This window comes from Muscardinus avellanarius (genome assembly GCF_963383645.1).
Source record: "Muscardinus avellanarius genome assembly, chromosome: 6".
Classification (NCBI taxonomy): Eukaryota; Metazoa; Chordata; class Mammalia; order Rodentia; family Gliridae; genus Muscardinus; species Muscardinus avellanarius.
The window spans coordinates 100,537,163-100,556,359 of NC_137791.1; the positions used below are offsets into that span (position 1 = coordinate 100,537,163).

Here is a 19,197-nt window from a genome sequence, read left to right on the forward strand (position 1 = left end):
GCACACATATACAATTGGTTTATTAAATCAAAAGGGACAGATTATTAGGGTCAAGACATGGCCAATATACAATATTATATTTTCATTTTCCTGGTTTCAGAGGGCTAACATCTCTGCTGCACAGGTTATAGGGAAATATAATTAATCATGACAACAGAATAGAGTCAATTTTTGAGATTGACTCAAGAATTTTTGAGATTGAAAAGTAAAAAAAAATCAAAGAGGAGACATAGACCTAAAAAGTCAGATAAAAGTGCATGAAAGAAATTAAAAAATGGAAACAATTTCAGCACAAAATTAAACTAGAGAAAATCTAAACTTCTGAAATGTACAGGGAAGTTTCTTTCTAGCCATTTATCTTTTATAAGAATAACTAAGCTCCTTGTTACTATCCAAGGATATATCCTTCACCTTTCTTCTCCATTAGTTTGTTTTAACTGCTCTCAGCATCTTTCAGTTATATATGAGAATAGTATGAGAATAGTAGTATAAAACCTTATTAATAATAAGCATTACATAGTATCTTATTTTATTAATATGTGCACAAATCTTGTATAATCTTAGAGAAATGCAAGGAGTAAATAGACAAGTATTTATTATTCACAACATGCTTCTAGTGAATTAATTCATACTCACTGGCTAATCAAACCCATGAATTAGTGTGTGCACCTAATGAAACATTTAAATACCTATCTAAAACACATTCCTAATTGAAATAGAAAAAATAGAAGAATTAGAAGCAAAGAAAGAACAACAACCAGAATTCACATTGACATTGCCTTTCCCTAAATTTACTCATCTTGATCTCTTACCATATACCTTTACTATTGTATAAATTACTTACCATGGGCTACTTTGATTAACAAGCTTTATGGAGGAGAAAAACGGCCTAATGTGGAATGAAAGAAGAGACAAGGAGGGTCAATATATATTTTCAGAAAAGACAAAAAGGATGGAGAATCAAAGAGAAGAGAGAAAAGCCTAGTTCTGCAAGATGTTATTCCAGACAAAAACAAAACAAAAAAAGAATTCATAGCCTAGCTACCCTGATTCCATTCCTCTAAGTGATTTCAGTGGGAAATGGAGCAACAGTTTCCTTACTCCAAACACACTCACTGTTACTTCTGGCTACAACTGTTTGCCGGAAGACAAATATTCTCAAGGAACTGGTGGTTAATATTTCAGTTCGGCCCTGAATCTGGCCAATTCCAGGTGGTTGTGGAGTGATTAATGAGACAGCCAAAGACCCCAACCTCAGGCGACTTCCGTGGGAAGCAGGGATTTAGCAAAGCGTAAAGGCAGAAGATGGCTGGGCACGGAGCCTGCTCATCCTCCACCGCCGTCTTTGCTGTACAGTGATTCCAGCTGCCAGAGGCTTTCTGGTTGCCGTGGCAACTCAGGCTTGGCTGAGAACTCCAAGCAGAGACTCTGAAGTTGGGTACCAAACACTGGCGCTCTGCAAAGGCTAAGGCCCCTGGGGAGGGGGAAGAGACCAGGGGTCATTCCTTCCCGCTACGGCGTTACACACCTCTTCGCAATCAGATTTTTGTTTTCGTGTTTGTAAAATGAGACAGTTCCTGCCTGCCATACTTCATTAAGTGCTGCCTTTGAATGCCTAAAAGGCGGCGGAAGGGGTGGGAGTAGGAAACGCGGTTACCCGGGCGCACCGACCTCGCATTCATTCATTCATTCATTCAATTATGTCTTCATCATCTCCTGGGAACGCATTTGTGCAGCGCATCGTGTCAGGTGCGAGTCTGCCCAGAGAATCGAGGCACCGCCCCATCTCCAAAATCAACAATCAGTAATCAACCAAAATTAACAGAATCCTCACGAGCTCGGAGAAAACCAATTAGGTACCGAAGCCTTCCCCTGGGTCTCTCTGGGAGGACAGATTCAGAAGCCAAACCCGGGAGGAAAAAGAGGCAATGGCCCCAAAATAGACGGGAAAAAAGGCCGGGGGCGGGGGCAGACCGAGGCCGCCTCTCCCTGGGGAGCGGATCTGTCAAGGCCACTCCAATTGTTTCTCTGCGGGCTGGGAGGGAGAAGAGGTTTATTTTTCTTTTAGAAAAACCGAGCCCTTTTCCCTACTGGGCTCGATTTCTAGTAGAGGAAGCCCCGCCTCTGTGGCCCACTGATTGGCCCGACTCTTTTTAAGATAATTTATGCCAGCATCCTTTCGGTCTGATTGGCTACCCTGCTCAGTTCCTCTGGGAGTCGCATCCTACCTGTTTAGGAGGTGTACTGCCTTTCCACACTCTCGCGGCTCCTACTCACTAGGTTGCTACTGAGGAGGGAGGCAGAGTCCGGGCTTGGAGGCTGAGCAAGTACAGCACCAAGAGAAAAAGCTATCCGGATGGGTTCTTGGAAAGCTTTTCTCTTCTCTCCTTTTCTTCTCTGGAGTCAAAGTAGAGGGGTGAGACTGATGTTCTTATTACTGACCCTGCACTTGGGAAACTGGTGAGTAAATTCAAGGACTTAAAAAAACTATTTTTTGTTTTGGTAACTAACTCTCCCTCCTTATTTTCATTTCTTTAAAAAAGAATCATTCTAAAAAATTTTCATTTCCTGAGGAAAATGCACAATATATACCATCATTTTATTTTCTGATGATATCTATTCACTCTCAGCATGAAAGTAGCTTATTTTTGAAGAATGAAGGTTGCTTTTGACTTCAGGCAGAGTGTAAACTAGTGATCAATTACTGAGAAGGGGTGTGGGAGACTTTGCTACTAAATTTAATGAATGAATAGGATGGATGAACTTTCTGGATGATTCTGCATTTTAAAAAGTTATTTCATAAACTTCTTGTTACAACAGCATGCATGGGGTGTGTGAATCTTTTCTATATACTAATATTGCTATTTTATTCTTCGTTTGGTAACTTTCTGGGATAAACCAGTGTTTTACAAGGAAGATGATACATCTGGCTAAAATCACTACCAATACCAAGGTTGGAAATATGTAATATTTAAATCAGGAGTCACCTTATATATTTTATTAAAACCAGCTTTGAATTGTTTATGTTTTGATTTGCTGTCCACTAGTAATTTAAAAATCAATGGCATTATGAATATTTTGGCTGTATGCATATTTGATATTAACAATCACAAGCCTCCAGCTTCAGGGGAATAAGATTGGGCTGTAAAATCTTTCAATTAAGCATAGGAAATCATTCTGGTAGAAAATATTATACCTTAGGTATTATAGCTGTATCATATGAATAAATAGATGATAAAATGAATTAGTATATATTGATAAATGTATAGGCACTGTATTTGTCTGGAACATACTACCCAAATTACCTAACTTATTTGAAATACATGTACACTAAAAATTATATTACTGTATTATATAATCCTGCCCAGAACTTGTGTACAGTCAATAGGAAGATAGAAAAATGCATTTTAAACTGTATCATTGGTAACATGAGTTGTATTTATAATTTTAGTGTATAGCTAGAGTGATTTTTTGTCACTACCAGCAGATGGAAGAGCTATATTTTCTTTCAGAATACCAAGATTGTATTAAAATATAAATAATATTAGACTTGCTAAAATCTTTTGGTCTTTTTTTAGAATCATATTTTTGGTTTATTTACCCTTTTCCTTTAGAATGTTAAATATTCTGTATGGTCACAAGCATGTTACTGGATAAATTATTCCTTTTATATGTTGCTTCAAAATGGCTTATTTCTTTGTTTATATAATACAATTTTATAGAAGATATTTAAGTAGAATCTTATCATCAAAGTATCTTAAAGTAAAAGCATATTTATCATGGGATTTTCTTAAGTAACAACCTGTGTACTCTTTTATGGTTATGAGGGCAACTTTCTCTTTCAACCAAAGAGAAAGGCCAACTTCTCTGTAAAAGGCCAACTACTCTGTAAAAAAGGCACATTGTCACATTGTATATTCTAAGAGATGCTTTATTTTAAATATAATGTTTAGTTTTTGAGGATATTCACATTATAATAATTGCAATCTGCTCCAGAACTCTCATCCAGCTTCCCAGAGTTAAAGAACTCTATGGTGTCATGGGCAGAGCAGAGGCTTAGTAGTCTGGACACATGACCCCACATGACAAGGATTCTTAAACTCTCTGAGTTCAGATGCTTAGTATCAGAAAGTAAAGGTAACAGTAGACCTTTATGATTGCTTTCAGATTTCACATTAGCTACATCTAAGATTTAAAATAAAACATAAAATGACTCAAGGGTTGCTTCACTGTTTTTTTCTTAGTAGTTTTCAAGAGAGAAATTCTAAATAAGAGGCTATGTATTTTTATACCATATGCACATGTCAATTAATGAGAGAGGTGATATATAGTTAAATTGATAAATAACTCATTTTATCACAATAGTATAGATAATTTGGAATTTTCCAGACAGTGAATATGTACACATTAAAAACTGAGCTCTATGGTGTTGGTATAATTAGCGCTTAGGGCCTCAGTTATTAGAGCTTATGTCTTTTGTCCTTAAAATTGCTGAAGTTATGCTGAACTTTTCATCCTCTAATATTCAGTTGGAGAAAATTGATACCAACATGCATAAATCATGTGTAACCATCTCCTGCTGAAGGGTCTTTTCAAAACTATCTGTAGATAGTTCTGTTTGTAAGACGTTTGATGTCATACTGACTTCTAAGGTAAATCCTTAAATTCATCTATTTTGGAATCTACTAAATTAGAATCAATTGTTTCATATATCCAACCAGAAGCAAGGCCTTCTATCCTCATTACTGTCCATCAAGAGCATGAAGGAGAGACATTACATTGATTTTTATATTGCTAAACAATGAAAACTGATCCCTCTGTTGTAACTAAAAGCTCTAAGTCATTCTTTAGGAGACTCTATGGTATCTTGACAAATTGGTTTATTTTTCCATAGCTTGCTTTGACTTCTTTGTAATGCTAAAAAATAGCTATAATCCAATATTCCAAAAGATTTGAAAAAGTCCATTCAGATTTCAGCTATTCTAAAAAGTAACCTATGATGAGCATTGACTAAAAAGGTAAATTTTGAGAAACTTCAAGAAAAATGACTTTTTATTTTTAAAACGTCCATAAATCAAGAATCATACAATGTAGAATCGAATTTCTCAAATGAAAATATTCATATATATGTTTTAAAAGTGTATTATTTTTAAATTATTACAGTAACATTCTGTGGGAGTATTAGTGAATGAGTGATTTGTCTTTAGGTGTCTGGAGTTTGGCTCAATTCTCTAATAAAATATCTATGACAATCATGCAAATTTGAGAAAAATAAATAAGTGATGATGTTTGATGATAATCATTTATTTAAATAACTAAAAGAAAAAGTGATTTTGAAGCTGAAATGTAAATGTTATAATTGATAAGCCCCCAGTTCATTGCATAGAGATTCTTAGGTTATCCAATCAAGCAATACTTCATTCTAATTTTATTCTGTTCTATACTTTGAAGCACATATTTGGTTATGCAATAAAAAATGCTCAACATTTTATTTTATAAACCAAACAGATTAATCTAATATTCTATGTTTATATAAAGGTGATTAAAATTTGTTTAGGAATGTAAGAATGAAGATGAAGCCCCAAAGGAGTGCGGACAAAGAATGATAGAAAACTGAACGATGGCTGTTGAGTCCTGAGGAAATGATGCTCGGATGTGGTAAATGGCTGTACTTGGGGAGGGGAAGACTGGGAAGAAAGAGAGTGTACAGGCTTCAGAAGAGTAATATGCATATGGGCTGGTGCCAAGTGAAAATCCTGGACTTTACTATCTGATTTGAATTCTACCGTCAGCTCTACCATTTTCTTCTGGAATGATTTTCAGCACATCTTTGAGGCAGAGTTCTTATTTGTCATCTGCATTTTCAGATTATTTTTGTGACTAAGAAAAGGAAATTGTGCAAAGAACTCAGCACTTAACATTTTGTCTTAAAAAGACATAATAACAAGATACTTTGTGGCAATTATGGTGCATCTTTATTCAAGTAATCTTGAATGCAGTAGAACATAATTCTTGGATCCTTGTATGTTATTAAGTATCTCTTGGATTTGGGAAATATCATTCATTCATTTATTCGCCAAATATTTCTTCAATGCATAGTGTTCTAGACATAGTACCATCTGCTAAGTTTGAAGTAAACAGAGTAGGAAGGAATACAACGGATATGGAATCTATTTATCTGCTAGGATCCAGATTTATGGTATCAATAAAGAGAAACCATACTTTTATTCAAAATAAATAAATACAGCCTCAGGACTCCAAAGATAAGCAGAGGAGGTTGAAGTTCTGACTATGGAGGAGGGAGCAAATCATGATAAAAAATAGATAATTAGAGAGTTGTAGGATTTCTCCCTCCTTCCTCTCCAGCCCCCAAGAGAGAGCAAGCCGTGAAATTTGTCATCAGCAGTACCAGACTACTAAGGAAGGAATGTCTTAACAATTGTGATGACAAAAACTCAGTTTAGAAATTTAACTTAGTCAGATTTCTAATCAAGCATCAATGGAGAATAAAACCTAGAGACTAGTATCCATCCTATTTTACAAACAAAAACTAAGAGCACAGAGATTTTTGGAAGTTAATTGTGGTCATCTTGATGACAAATGCTAGATTCAAGACTCAAATTCAGGCGGTCTGTGACTGGAGCCTACATTCTTAATTACAAAGCATTCTGCTTACTTATTAAATATGTCAAGGCAACTAGCATTACTGGGATGGGGGAAAATAAAAGAGAAGAGAGGAATAGTAAGGAAAGGAGGAGAGGAGGAGAGAGGTTGGTAAAGAAAACAGAGGGGATGGATCCAATGTAAAGAGAAGGGGAGGAAATGGAAAAAATGAAAGCTAGTGTACTTGTGGGTTCATTGATAGAAGCACAGTGCATAGAAAATCTACTTTATATCTATCACATACTTTCTAGGATATCATGTGCAGTGCTAGAATAATCATTTCAGAGAAATCTTTGACACTCTGGTGTACTTTCTCCAGAGGATTATAGGATAAAAATTAAAAGCAATGGTTTTTACTATACATACATTATGTTGAGGAATGGCTTTATTGCTAAGGATCCTATGTAAAATTATAGTTGACTTTATTATAGATAGGTTTATAAGATAAATCATAACCAGGTAATAAAAGTAACTTGAAGGCAGATTTTCTTTCAATATAAAAGTCCTCTAGCAAGACAATGGATGCCTTATAACTAGATCTATTCAAACAGAATCTTGTTAGCATTGTTTTATTCAGCAGAAGACAGGTGAAATTTATGTTTTTTCTATTTCAAAATCAAATTTTCTCAGTACTAAAATAGTCTGGCCAACTGACTAACATTTAGTCCTCTATTTCAGGAAAGTCTTAGCTATTAAACTAATAAGAAGATATACCACACTTGATCATAGACAAAAGGCCAAGATGTGATAGTCTTAACTCTTAATTTATTCAGCAAACATTTATTCAGCAACTGTTTACTCAGAGCCTATTATGTGTTAAGCAGGGTCCTAGAACCTGTAGATAAAGTGATAAACAAGACAAGCAGCTTTTTGTCTGTGCTTATGGGACATATATGGGACGTACATGTTAGGTGCATAGAAGTTAAGCTTTAGTAGTTTATGTGGAGATGGTTTATTAATAGGACCAAGTAAAGGCAATAAATGCTGTAACTGCCACTCGGAATCTTAGATGAAGCACAGTGGAAATACTAACGAGGCTGCCATCAATGCAAGTCTGAGAAAAGGTTGTATGCTTGCAGCTGTCATAGGCATAAGTTCAGGAGAATGTTAGTGACAAATATCGAGACAGATTGCAGTACTGTGACCAGATGTATGGTTTTCTGGTTTGGTAGGCTTTTCGAAAACTTCCATTACACTAGTCATCTAACATGTGACATTGAAACAGTAATATTCTATTAAAATCTATATAATTTACTTTAAAAATGAAATTTCAAACTGTAGGCATCCTTTTTTTCCTCAGAAACTGTGTATTATGAAATTTAATATTTTTCTTAATTCTTATCATTGAGTGACAAAGGAATGGAAACTAGACTAAGCAATAAGAATATGGAAATAAATGTAATACAGATATATTCTTCAATCTGTAACTGGAATGGACAGATCAGAAAGTCTATTATTAGAATGTATTGGATTTAATATAAATATTTAAAATTGGTATGATTGGGATGTGATTGGACTTTCCAGAATAGTTTTAAGATTACTAGGATAGGGCTGCATATATAATTCAGTGGTAGACTACTTGCGTAACACGAAGAAGGTCCTGGGTTATATCCCCCGCATAAAAACTACTATACTGCCAGGCGTGGTGGTGCACGCTTGTAATCCTCCTACTTGGGAGGCTGAGACAGGAGGATCGTGCAGGTTCAAAGCCAGCCTCAGCTGTCTTAAGAGACCCTGTTTCCAAATAAAAAATATAAAATAGGTCTGGGAGTATATCCCAGAGGTAGAAGGCCCCTGGGTTCCATCTCCAGTACCACACACACAGACACACACACACACACAGACACACACACACACAAAAAAAAACAAAAAACAAAAAACAAAAAACAACTATTATGCTGAGGTGTTCTGGGCACAATGTTTATCTTTGGGTAGATTTCTAGGACCATTACTTAAAATTGCATATGTGAATTGCCTATGAATAGGAACACATTTACCTCCCAGTCATCCCAGATATGTGTCATTATCAGAATAATTTTCATCATATGTCCTACAATGTCTTGAACAAGGAGTATCTTTTTTGCAAATTAGCCATATTAAGTAGGGAAGTAGCCATCTTTGCTGAATTGAATTCGTGCTACTCAGACATTTGTATTCTGTAAACTAATTTGTTGTTTCATGCAGGTATATATCTTGAAGATTTCATTAATAACAATTCTTTCTGAAAAGCTTTAGATTTTTATAATTGGAAGAGATTAGAAAGAAAGGTTGGCTGTATTTTTCATATTCATTTATATTCTCTACTTAAAAATGATCTAAGATGATCTTATGTTGATGAAAATATTTTAGTCTTATTTTAAGATCTTATGACAGGGAAAAAGAATATGTGTCTGCACTCAGAGGTAATAATTCTTTTTCCATTCACTTTTAAGGACTTTTAATGTGTCATAATTTGATAAAACTCAGTATGATGCTTTCACTTTGCCAAATTTTTAGCAGCCTTAAAACACTTATCTGATGCATCCATGCATCAAAGATTTACAAAATGTGGATTTCAGGAAGAGTGGTTTCATTTCTAACTTTTATCCCATAAGGCTCTAGAAACATGAACTAAGAAAAAACCCAAACATTTGTCACTAATTTTAGTACATTCCCTACTCAGTGGCCATTTTTAAAATATGCTATTATGAAAATTATGTGTTCTTTCACATCCCTCCGAAAATATACACATGGAAGTGGTTTCAAAAGAACATTTGTTATCTCTGGGCATCTACCACAACCCTAAAGATTAGTCACAGTATGTATGGTTCTAGTTTTCTAGACTCTTTTAAAGAACACAGTGGGCCTTCTTAACGTAAAAAGAAAATTTGAAGACTGGAAAAATTGTTTGATTAGTAATATTTGTTGTTATAGTCAGGATTAATAAACAAATTACACATGTTTAAAATCTATAAAAACATTAAATATCTTTTAAAATATTTATTTTTATACTTTCTCGAAATATATGCTACTCTGCTTACTAAGTTTAAAAAACATACTGTGGTAGCATTCTGTTTCTTTATTATTAGGGAGTAAAGTTTTGCACTCCTGTATCTCATCTAATTAGATAAACTGTTCTAGTAGGCTTAGAAATTGTCCAAAATATTTTCGGGAACAACAACAGAACATTGTGCTGACAGCATAGACATAACTCTATATCAATGTACTTATTCTATCTCCCTTTTAATGATAATATGGCATTCTGAACTGTATAAGAGGCATAAATTATTCCATAAGAGATTATAACTATTTAATTTTGTCAGTAGTGAGCATTATTTCTCTGTGTGTACATGGCCATGCTTTTTATTTTAACATATTTATATGTGTTGTCAAATTATCATTAAACTACTTGTACATTCTACTAATGGTTATAAACATGTTCTTCATCCATATTGTCACCACTTCCAGATGTAATCAATCTTTTAATCTTTTTTCAATATGATGGCTGTAATTGTGTGATATTTTTAGCTTATTTCCCCCCCATAACTAGTAATTGTTAGCATAATTTTATATACTCAGTGTTCTTTTGTCTCTCTGGATTCTTGTGTAATGGTCACGTTGCAAATACTTGTCAGTTGATTTTTTGTCTTCAACATTATCTAAAGTAATCTAAGCCATACAACATTTTTTGTAGTACTGTGGATTGAATTTAGGGGCATTATACCTCTGAGCTATATCCCCAGCCATAGTTTTCATTCTTTGTTTTGAAACAGAATCTCACTAAGTTATAGAGGGCCTCACTACGTTGCTGAGTCTGGCCATGAACCTGTGATCCTCCTGTCTCAGCCTCCCAGGTACTGGGATTACAAGCGTGTGTCACCACGCCAGCTGCCATACGTAAATTATAACAATATATTTTTGATAATATTGTTTTGTTATTAGTATGAGTATATATTACCTATAATGGTCTCCTCACACTAAAGATTCAAAGACATTTTTGATACCTTTTTTAATAATTTTATACTTTATTATATTTTGATCCTCATTGTATCTGAAACTTTCTGTGTAAATTAAGAATATGAATTTGCTCTTCTACCAGCATTTCATTACAATTTACTGCAGTCATTTTATTTCTAAACTAATAGTTACATTTATCATATGCTTAATTTCTATGTACTTTGGATCTGATTTAAATGCTTAATATTGTTTTTGCTGATTTCTTTGTATTTTGCTGTAATAAGATCTTGACTATAGCAATTTTCTTATCATTCTGTCAGTAAAATTTTTATTTAATAATTCTCTTTCTTAGTAAGTTTTTACAAACTTTCATATTGATAGACAATTAGGATGATTGAAACCTATTATAAAATATATGATTTTGGCTAAAACTAAACTAAATTCATAAAAAAATGAAAATGAGATTGTAACATTATTCTAAAGCCAAATATTTATGCTGACTTCATTTTTGTTTCCTCATTTTTAAAAATGTTTTTAGTTTTTATTACATAAGATATATATTCCTTCTCCTCATTAAATTTTTATTTCTCTTATTATAGGCTGTGTTTCCATTGCAAAATAAACCAGTTTTTATTTCCTCTGCTTTATTTATGATGGATTAGAACTAGTTTTAGAAAATTACAATATTGTTAACTTAATGTTATATAAGGTTAGTAACCATAATTCTATTATGTCCAATGTTTATAGCTGTTTGTTTTCTAGGTTTACTATAATTTTACCTGAAAGTAACATGATGAGTTCTCACATTATGCTCATTTACTTAGTATTATACCATATTGAACACCTTGCCCTTCTTTACAGTTGCTTATATCTCAGACAAGTTAATAAATAAGTACTTAATTAAGAGACAATGTGCTAAGCCTTATTGTAGAGTTAAGCACTAGACAATTTAAAACATTCAGTGGAACACTGACCTAATAGTCTAGGCTTGATCTTTTCCACTCAAATTTCTAAAGCATTTTTCTCTTCATGAGTAGGTAGTAGTTCTCGTTTTCTTTTATGTTAAATAATCATAATAATAGAATTGAGTTGAAAATTATTTCACCTTCATAAAACTCTAAAAGTTCAAATCTATAAATCTGATATTTATTATTATTTTACTTATTTCATTTTATCTTTTCAGTAATGGGGATGGAACCCAGGGGCATTCTACCTCTGAGCCACACCCCCAACCTTACTTTTTATTCTTTATTTTTTTAAAACAAGGTCTCACTGATTTGCAAAGGGCTTCATTAAATAGATGAAACTGTCCACGAACTGGAATCCCTCTGTCTCAGCCTCCCAAATGCTTGCATTACAAGTATGTGCCACCATGCCTGGCTCTAAATTTTTTAGTCTTATTTTTATTAACTTTAGTATAATATCAGGGCTTACATCTGTCAATTAAAAGGTAATTCTTAGAAATTTTGATATTAGAATATTTTCCAGTCAAATATACTACAGGTGAACTGGGTGAAAATATCAGGATATTTTCCACTCAAATATACTATTGGTACACATTTCTTTTCTGGAACTTGTCACTTGAGTACCACACCTATAGAAATATGTCTGAAACAAGGCACAGTGGTGTACGTCCCTAACCCCAGTACTTGGGAGGCTGAGACAAGAGCATCACAGGTTTGAGACTAATATACAGTAGAACCTGTTTTAAAATAAAAATGAAAAAGCTGGGGATGTTTCTCAGAGAAAGAATACCCTTGTTATAATTAGATGTAAAATGTCCCCTAGAATGTTCATTTATTAATTTTGGCGGTTGATATAGTTGAGCCATGAGAGTTGTAATCCCAGCAGTGCTTATAACTCTTGGAAACATTGGAATGGATTTATCTGGGTGTGGCTGGAGAGGTGTGTCTCTGGGGACTGTGTATGGTTCCTCCCCGCTACACTCCCTCTTGCTTCCACTGGCCTCCGTAATGTGAGGGGCACAGCACACTGGCTCTTCCTCTCTCCCCCTCCCACAGCCATGGCCAGAGATCCATGGTCCCTAGCCTCATATGGACTGAACCCAAAACTGTAGCAAAATAAATCATTTTTCCCCTAAATTAAGGGGTTGGATCTTTAGTTTATGGCTGTGAGAATGCTGTGCTGACAGCCCCCTGTGTTCAATCCCCAGGTCTACACAAAAAGAGGAAAGAAAGAAATAGGAAGGAAAAGAGATGCCTGAGGTTTATAAGTAAACACTTTAACTTGTGTGAATAACACAGATGGAGCCTATTTAATATGTATTTATAATATTAACTATTAAATATGTATTCATAAAATATTAACTCCTTGTGTGTGACACATACTGTTCTAAAAATTTAGAATATACCTATGAACAAAAGAACAAAATTATTCTGTCCTTTTGGAGTTGACATCCAATAGAGAAAAGAGCAAATAATTAATAATGAATAAAATATTAGGTTGGTCTTTATAAAATCATCTTTTTATAGGCCTAAATTATCATTTTTATAAACCCAACTAGTAAAATTTTATTTATTGTGGTTGAAACTATTTGACTGGTTACATGTAGATTTTTAGAAGTTGATTAGGGCTACATAAAATATGAACTGGGTATGGAGGTATGAAATTCCAAGATCTGAACAGGTTGTAACTTAAATAGGGTCATCAGATAGGCCTCAAGGATTAAGTCATATTTGAACAAATACTAGATGTAGGTTGGGTGTTACTCCTATGTGAAGGATTGAGGAGAGAGAGAGAAGTTTGAGATGAAAGAATTGATTGTGGTGGCCTGGTAGGCAGTGCTTGATTTATTTATTTATTTATTTACTTATTCACTTATTTATTGTAGTTTGGGGGTTGAAGTCAGAGGTATTCTACCTTTGACCTATACCCCCAGCCATTATTATTAATTTTTGTTTATGGGGGTTTTATCATTTGTTTATTTGGAAACAGGTTCTTAGCAGCTTGCTGAGAGTCTGGATACCTGCTGAGGATGTCCTAAGACCTCTGATCCTCTTGTCTCAGCCTCCCAAGTATTGAGATTACAGGTGTGTACCACCACACCTGGCTGTCAGGATTTATTTCAAGTAGAATAAGAAGTATTCTAATTCAGATCCTTAGTTTTGAACATGGAAATTATATGACATGGTATATATTTTTAAAAGAATATGCCTAGATTTTGTATTGACAATAAATTATAATTAGGAGGAATTCTTTACTATAATATAGTACTTCCTAATTAATTCTAACTGTGCTACTTAGTAGAAGTAGGAATTTGGGAAAGTTACTTAAACCTCTTAGAAACTCAGTTTAACTATCTTTGCTTATAAAACTGGGTCAAAATACTTACTGTATAGGACATTTGCCCATTCATTCACTCATGCAATAAATAATAATGCAATGTTTGTCTTTTGCCAGGCACTATTAGGCCTGGGGTTGCAACAGAAAAAAAAGATGAATAAATAAATAAAAAGAGAAAAATTCCCACCCTCATAGATAGTAGTGAAAACTAGCCCAGTATGATCAGAATGACAGCCCAAATCTTATATTACAAGGTTATGGTGGAGGAATGGATTTTGTTCATAGCTCTCACTTGATGGATGCATGCCTAGAACACATTAAACAAATATGAATTGAGCAAAAATGCTTTCCAGTTCAAGAGACTGAGCAAAGCACTGCTCCTCAGAGAGAGATTTACTGACTGAGATAACTAAACTCTGCCAATATCTTACTATACTGACAGAAGAGATATTTTTTTTTAATTTACTTCACTTTGGTAAAGTATATTGTTTATTTCCATGTATAAGAACTCATATAAAAAAAGTTTATATACCTAATAGTTATTGAACTTAACCATCCGGAAGTTACTTCAATTCAGCAAAGAAGCACCAAACTTTATTTCCAACCATAAGAAATGCTATGAAAAAACAAAAACTTATTTTCCCTTGACATCTTAAACTTTCCCCAGTGTCATATATTTCTGGATATTTTTTCATTCTGCATTTATCACCATCTTCCACAGGGAATATTCTAAAGTTTTTTCCAACTAAATGATAAAAAACTTTTTAGCACTACTTCGGATAAATATTTAAATATGTAGTGAAGGCCTAGAATGTGCTGAGAAACCTATTGCATTTACTTTTCATTATACTTTTCTTTCTTTCTCTTTTATTCTTTTTTTTTTTGGTATTAGTGATTGAGTTTGGGGGTCCTATTCTACCTCTGATCCACATCCCCAGCCATTTTTTTCTTTTTCTTTTCATTATTTTTTTGGTGGTAATGGGGATGGAACCCCTCTGCCTCCAGGCTACACTCCCAGACCTATTTTATATTTTATTTGGAAACAGGGTCTCTTAAACCAAAGAGGCTGGCTTCGAACCTGCGCAATCCTCCTGTCTCTGCTTCCCAAGCACGGGGATTACAAGCTTTTGCCACCACGCTGGGCTTCTTTTTATTTTAATTTTAAAACAGTTTCATTAAGTTGCTGAGGTTGGCCTTGAACATGTACTCCTCCTGTCTAAACCTCTCAAGTACTGGAATTACAGGAATGCACCACCATGCTTCGTCCATTACATTTATAAAGAGACATACCTCTTGTAGCATCTATTTATGTTCATCTATCATATATTAGTATTTTACCAAATATAAAATTAAAATTTTATTTATTATGACCTTACCTGTTAAAACTGGTCATATCACCATGCGTTGAATCAATTCTAATGACAGCTCAAATAAGAAAATAATTCATCATAAGTATAAAACATTTTAATTTGGAAAGTTTGTAGAACATGAGATTTTTGTAGTTTAAAAATAAATGCATGCTACATTCATACTTTTACACATATTCGGATGTAGCTCCTCCATTAATCAACCTCAGCCTTCTTATAAAAATAAAAATGAATAAATAAATAAAATGTATTATTCCAATGGAAAAAAAAATTCATAAATTTAAGCCTTCTTTGAAGGCTTCTTCCTGTAATCCTAGTACCTTGGAGACTGAAACAGTAAGATAGCAGGTAAAAGGACAGCTTCAGGCAACTTAATGAGACTTTGTTTTAAAATAAAAAATAAGGCTAGAGCCAGGGTGGTGGCGCATGCTTGTAATCCCAGCATTTGAGAGGCTGAGACAGGAGGTTTATGGTTCGCTACCAGTCTCAGCTACTTAGTGAGGCCCTTTGCAACTCAGTGAGACCCTGTTTTGATATAAAGAATAAAAATAGGAATAGGAGTGTAGCTTGGAGGCAAAATGCCCCTGCATTCATACCCAGACTGCAAAAAACAAAATAAAACAAAACAAAACAGCTAGATATGTAGTTCATAGGTAGAATGTCTCTGGATTCAATTTTCAGTAGCAAAAAAAATGTATGTTAAAAGTCTATCTGGATTACATAAATTTAAATATTAATTGCTGATATTTCCAAAACAATACCAAGAAGATAATAATTTATACTCAGTGATACAGAACTATACAGTTGGGCCCCGAGTCATAAATGAGATATAGAGGGAAAGACAGGAGAGGAGAGAGAAGGGAGAACAGGGAAGAGGGAAAGAAAGTAAGGACAGGAAAGGAAGAAGAAACTGAGCAGTAATAGCAAGAGTGGACATGTGCATGTGTGTGTGCAGAACTTACAAATAACTACTAGATAGTAACAATTTGTTAAAATGTTATATTATATATAATACATATATATTATGATGTATTATCAGTAGAATGTATAACACTGTATTCATACTATTTCATAGAACTTATTTAAAAGTTACATGAGAAATGACAAACTATAATGAGTTTATAATTAATGAATAATGTAAAGGAAACCATATTCAAGAGTGCATAGGGAATCAACAGATAATTTGTGAAATTATATTCAAATTAATGATACAATGCCAATCTCATTATCATGTGTGGGGAAGGAGAGGCTGTGGGAGGGAATATGAGAAGCTCACCAAGACTCATACATGTCTGTATGTCCCTATCCCTCTGAACTACATACAGTGCACCAATAAATGTATAATTTAAAATAAAATATAAAGATTAAATCTTAAAAGTATGATATAAAAGTGTTTACACTGGTACTTGAAATCATGAACTGGGCAATCACTTAGGATTTTTCTTCCCTGATCTCTCTTTTATTTATTCAACCAAATGACAACCCTGAAAAAAGATTGCTTATATTTATGACTAATTATTTTGTTTCACTGGTAGAATTCTTACATAAAATCACAATTCTGGGGTCAGATAGATGAAAAGAAAAAGAGATATTAAGTAGAACAAAAAGAAATCTATATGACCAGTAATTAAGTAATCTAAAGTATTGGCCACAGTGAGCTTCATGAAGTTGTGCACAATAAAACCAAGTGTTCATTTTGTTTCAAGTTACGAGCTTGTGAGCCTTTATGTAAATTGGAGTTTAATTGTTTAAAATACTATTTTTTAGAGAAGGCTACTTGGCATGCTGAAAGATTCTGCACATAACATACACTTTGTCATCAGCAATCACCACCATGAGTTGGTCAGGCATCTAATAGTAAGAGGCACATGCTTCTCCATTGTCTTGCCTCTTTTTCTACCAATAGAATGCAGTAATTATTGCTATTTCAATGTAGTTAGAGGTGAGTTAAGTTTGTAAAGTACAGTAATCAAAGTTTTTAACTTTATACATTTTCCTCATTCAATAATTGTGTTTTAGAAATATTTCTTTTGTTGGGCATTTACTAGTTATTAAATACTTATAAACTCTCTCTAAATCAACAGAATATCAAGGCAGCTGAGAGGAAATTGTAGGGCTGTTCTAAGTGCAGACATGCTCCTCCTACTTCAATAATAATAATAATAATAATAATAATAATAATAATAATAAACAGCTCTGTGTATAGATAGCTGTATTGTTTGGTTATTTTTCTTCCAGCCTCAGAAAATTGACTTTCATCTCGTTTGTTTTGTTTTTAGCAAGCCCATTTTAGAAAGGACCCATATTTGCTGATAGTGCATCTATTTCTTTTTAAAATTTCCCCTAACATCAGAAAGGATAACTTATCAACTTCTTCAGATATATACAGACATTCTATTCATTTTGCAATTTGTATTTCAGAAGTCTCCTTGTAGATCAAAATTTTTCTTGGTTATTTTTGGTTGATGTCTGAGAAAGGAAGGATAGCATATATACAGCTTTCAAAATGAAGTTCTAAATTACCTTTCACAAATGCAGTCATTTTTAATATTTGTTCACCACCTAAAGACTGACAAGGATCTAAACTTTAAAAGTTGGGCGAGAAATCTGTCACCCAAAGGTACTGAATGCCTTGTTTAAATCATACACTCTTAGGCCGCGCACGCTTGTAATCCCCGCGCTTGGGAGGCAGAGAGAGGACGATCGCGCAGGTTGGAAGCCAGCCCCACGTGGCTTAGGAGACCCTGTTTCCAAATAAAAATGTAAAAATAGCTCTGGGAGTGTAGCCAGGAGGTAGAAGGGCATCCAGGAACCCCAGTACCACCAAAAAACAAAAACAACAACAAAAATATCTTACACTCTTATTTAAAGATTAATACTAGCACAGAATCTAAGCCTATCTTCTAGATACTTTTCCCCTGGGGCTTTTTAATTTATCTCAATACCCAGGACAGTACTAAGTACACAATAACCATTTAATAAGTATTTGCCAATTAAAGTTTAATAATATATGTACATTTATATTTTATTTATTTATTTACTTATTTACATTTTATATACATTTACTTATTTATTTACATTTTACCTCCAAGCTACACCCCTAGCTCTATTTTTAATTTTTTATTTTGAAAACAGGTTTCACTAAATTGTGAAGGGCCTCACTAAGTAGCTGAGGGCGTCCTTGAACCTAGATTTTCCTGTCTTAGCCTCCCCATTCCTGGGGTTACAAATGTGTGCAACCACCCTGGCTTTAATAAAATATTGTATTTTTAAAAAGTTAGTATTAAAATCTAAACTAACTCGAATGTAATTCACATAAGTTCCAGTGACCAATAAATATGAATAGGTACTATATATTTAACCTGATTCTATTTTGCTTTTAGGTTATTACCAATTTTCTGTTTCACTAACAGATGAGAAAATGTGATGAAAAAAAAATAAGGCATGATTTCACATCTATTAGGTTGCCAAAATTAATTATGGGACTATATGTATTAATTTACATTGGCTGTGTGTGTGTGTGTGTGTGTTTGGTGGCACTGGGGATGGAACCCAGAGGCCTTCTACCTCTGGGCTACATTCTCAGACCTATATTATATTTTTATTTGGAAACAGGGTCTCTTAAGCAAACGAGGCTGGCTTCGAACCTGCGCGATCCTCCTGACTCAGCCTCCCAAGCGCAGGGGTTACAAGCATGTTCCACCACGCCCAGCTAGTGTGTGTGTGTTTTAAGGGGGATAAATATGTATATGGTAAAATGTAATAATTAACTAAAAGCACTTATCATATTTACTATACCATACACAACATTCATTACAGTAAATTTAATGATTGGTAAAGTAGAAAAATTGAGGATTTTACTCTTTAAAATGGGTGTTAGGGACACAAACAGTTGTTGTATTATTATCAATCATTTTGAAGTTTCTAA

At 33.9% G+C, this 19,197-nt stretch overlaps 1 protein-coding gene across 2 annotated transcripts in view; it reads left to right on the top strand.

The window, feature by feature from the left end:
• Positions 1-2,165: 2,165 nt before the first annotated feature.
• The window catches only part of GABRG1 (gamma-aminobutyric acid type A receptor subunit gamma1), a gene marked incomplete at both ends in the record, with an annotated part of 76,570 nt that continues 59,538 nt past the window's right edge, over positions 2,166-19,197 (top strand). Inside the window, one exon of one of the 2 annotated variants that reach the window (XM_080697585.1) lies at positions 2,166-2,460. In XM_080697585.1, coding sequence (XP_080553711.1) covers positions 2,357-2,460 — 104 coding nt within the window. The remainder of the gene's footprint in view (positions 2,461-19,197) is intronic. The other variant, XM_080697586.1, reaches the window with a different exon arrangement.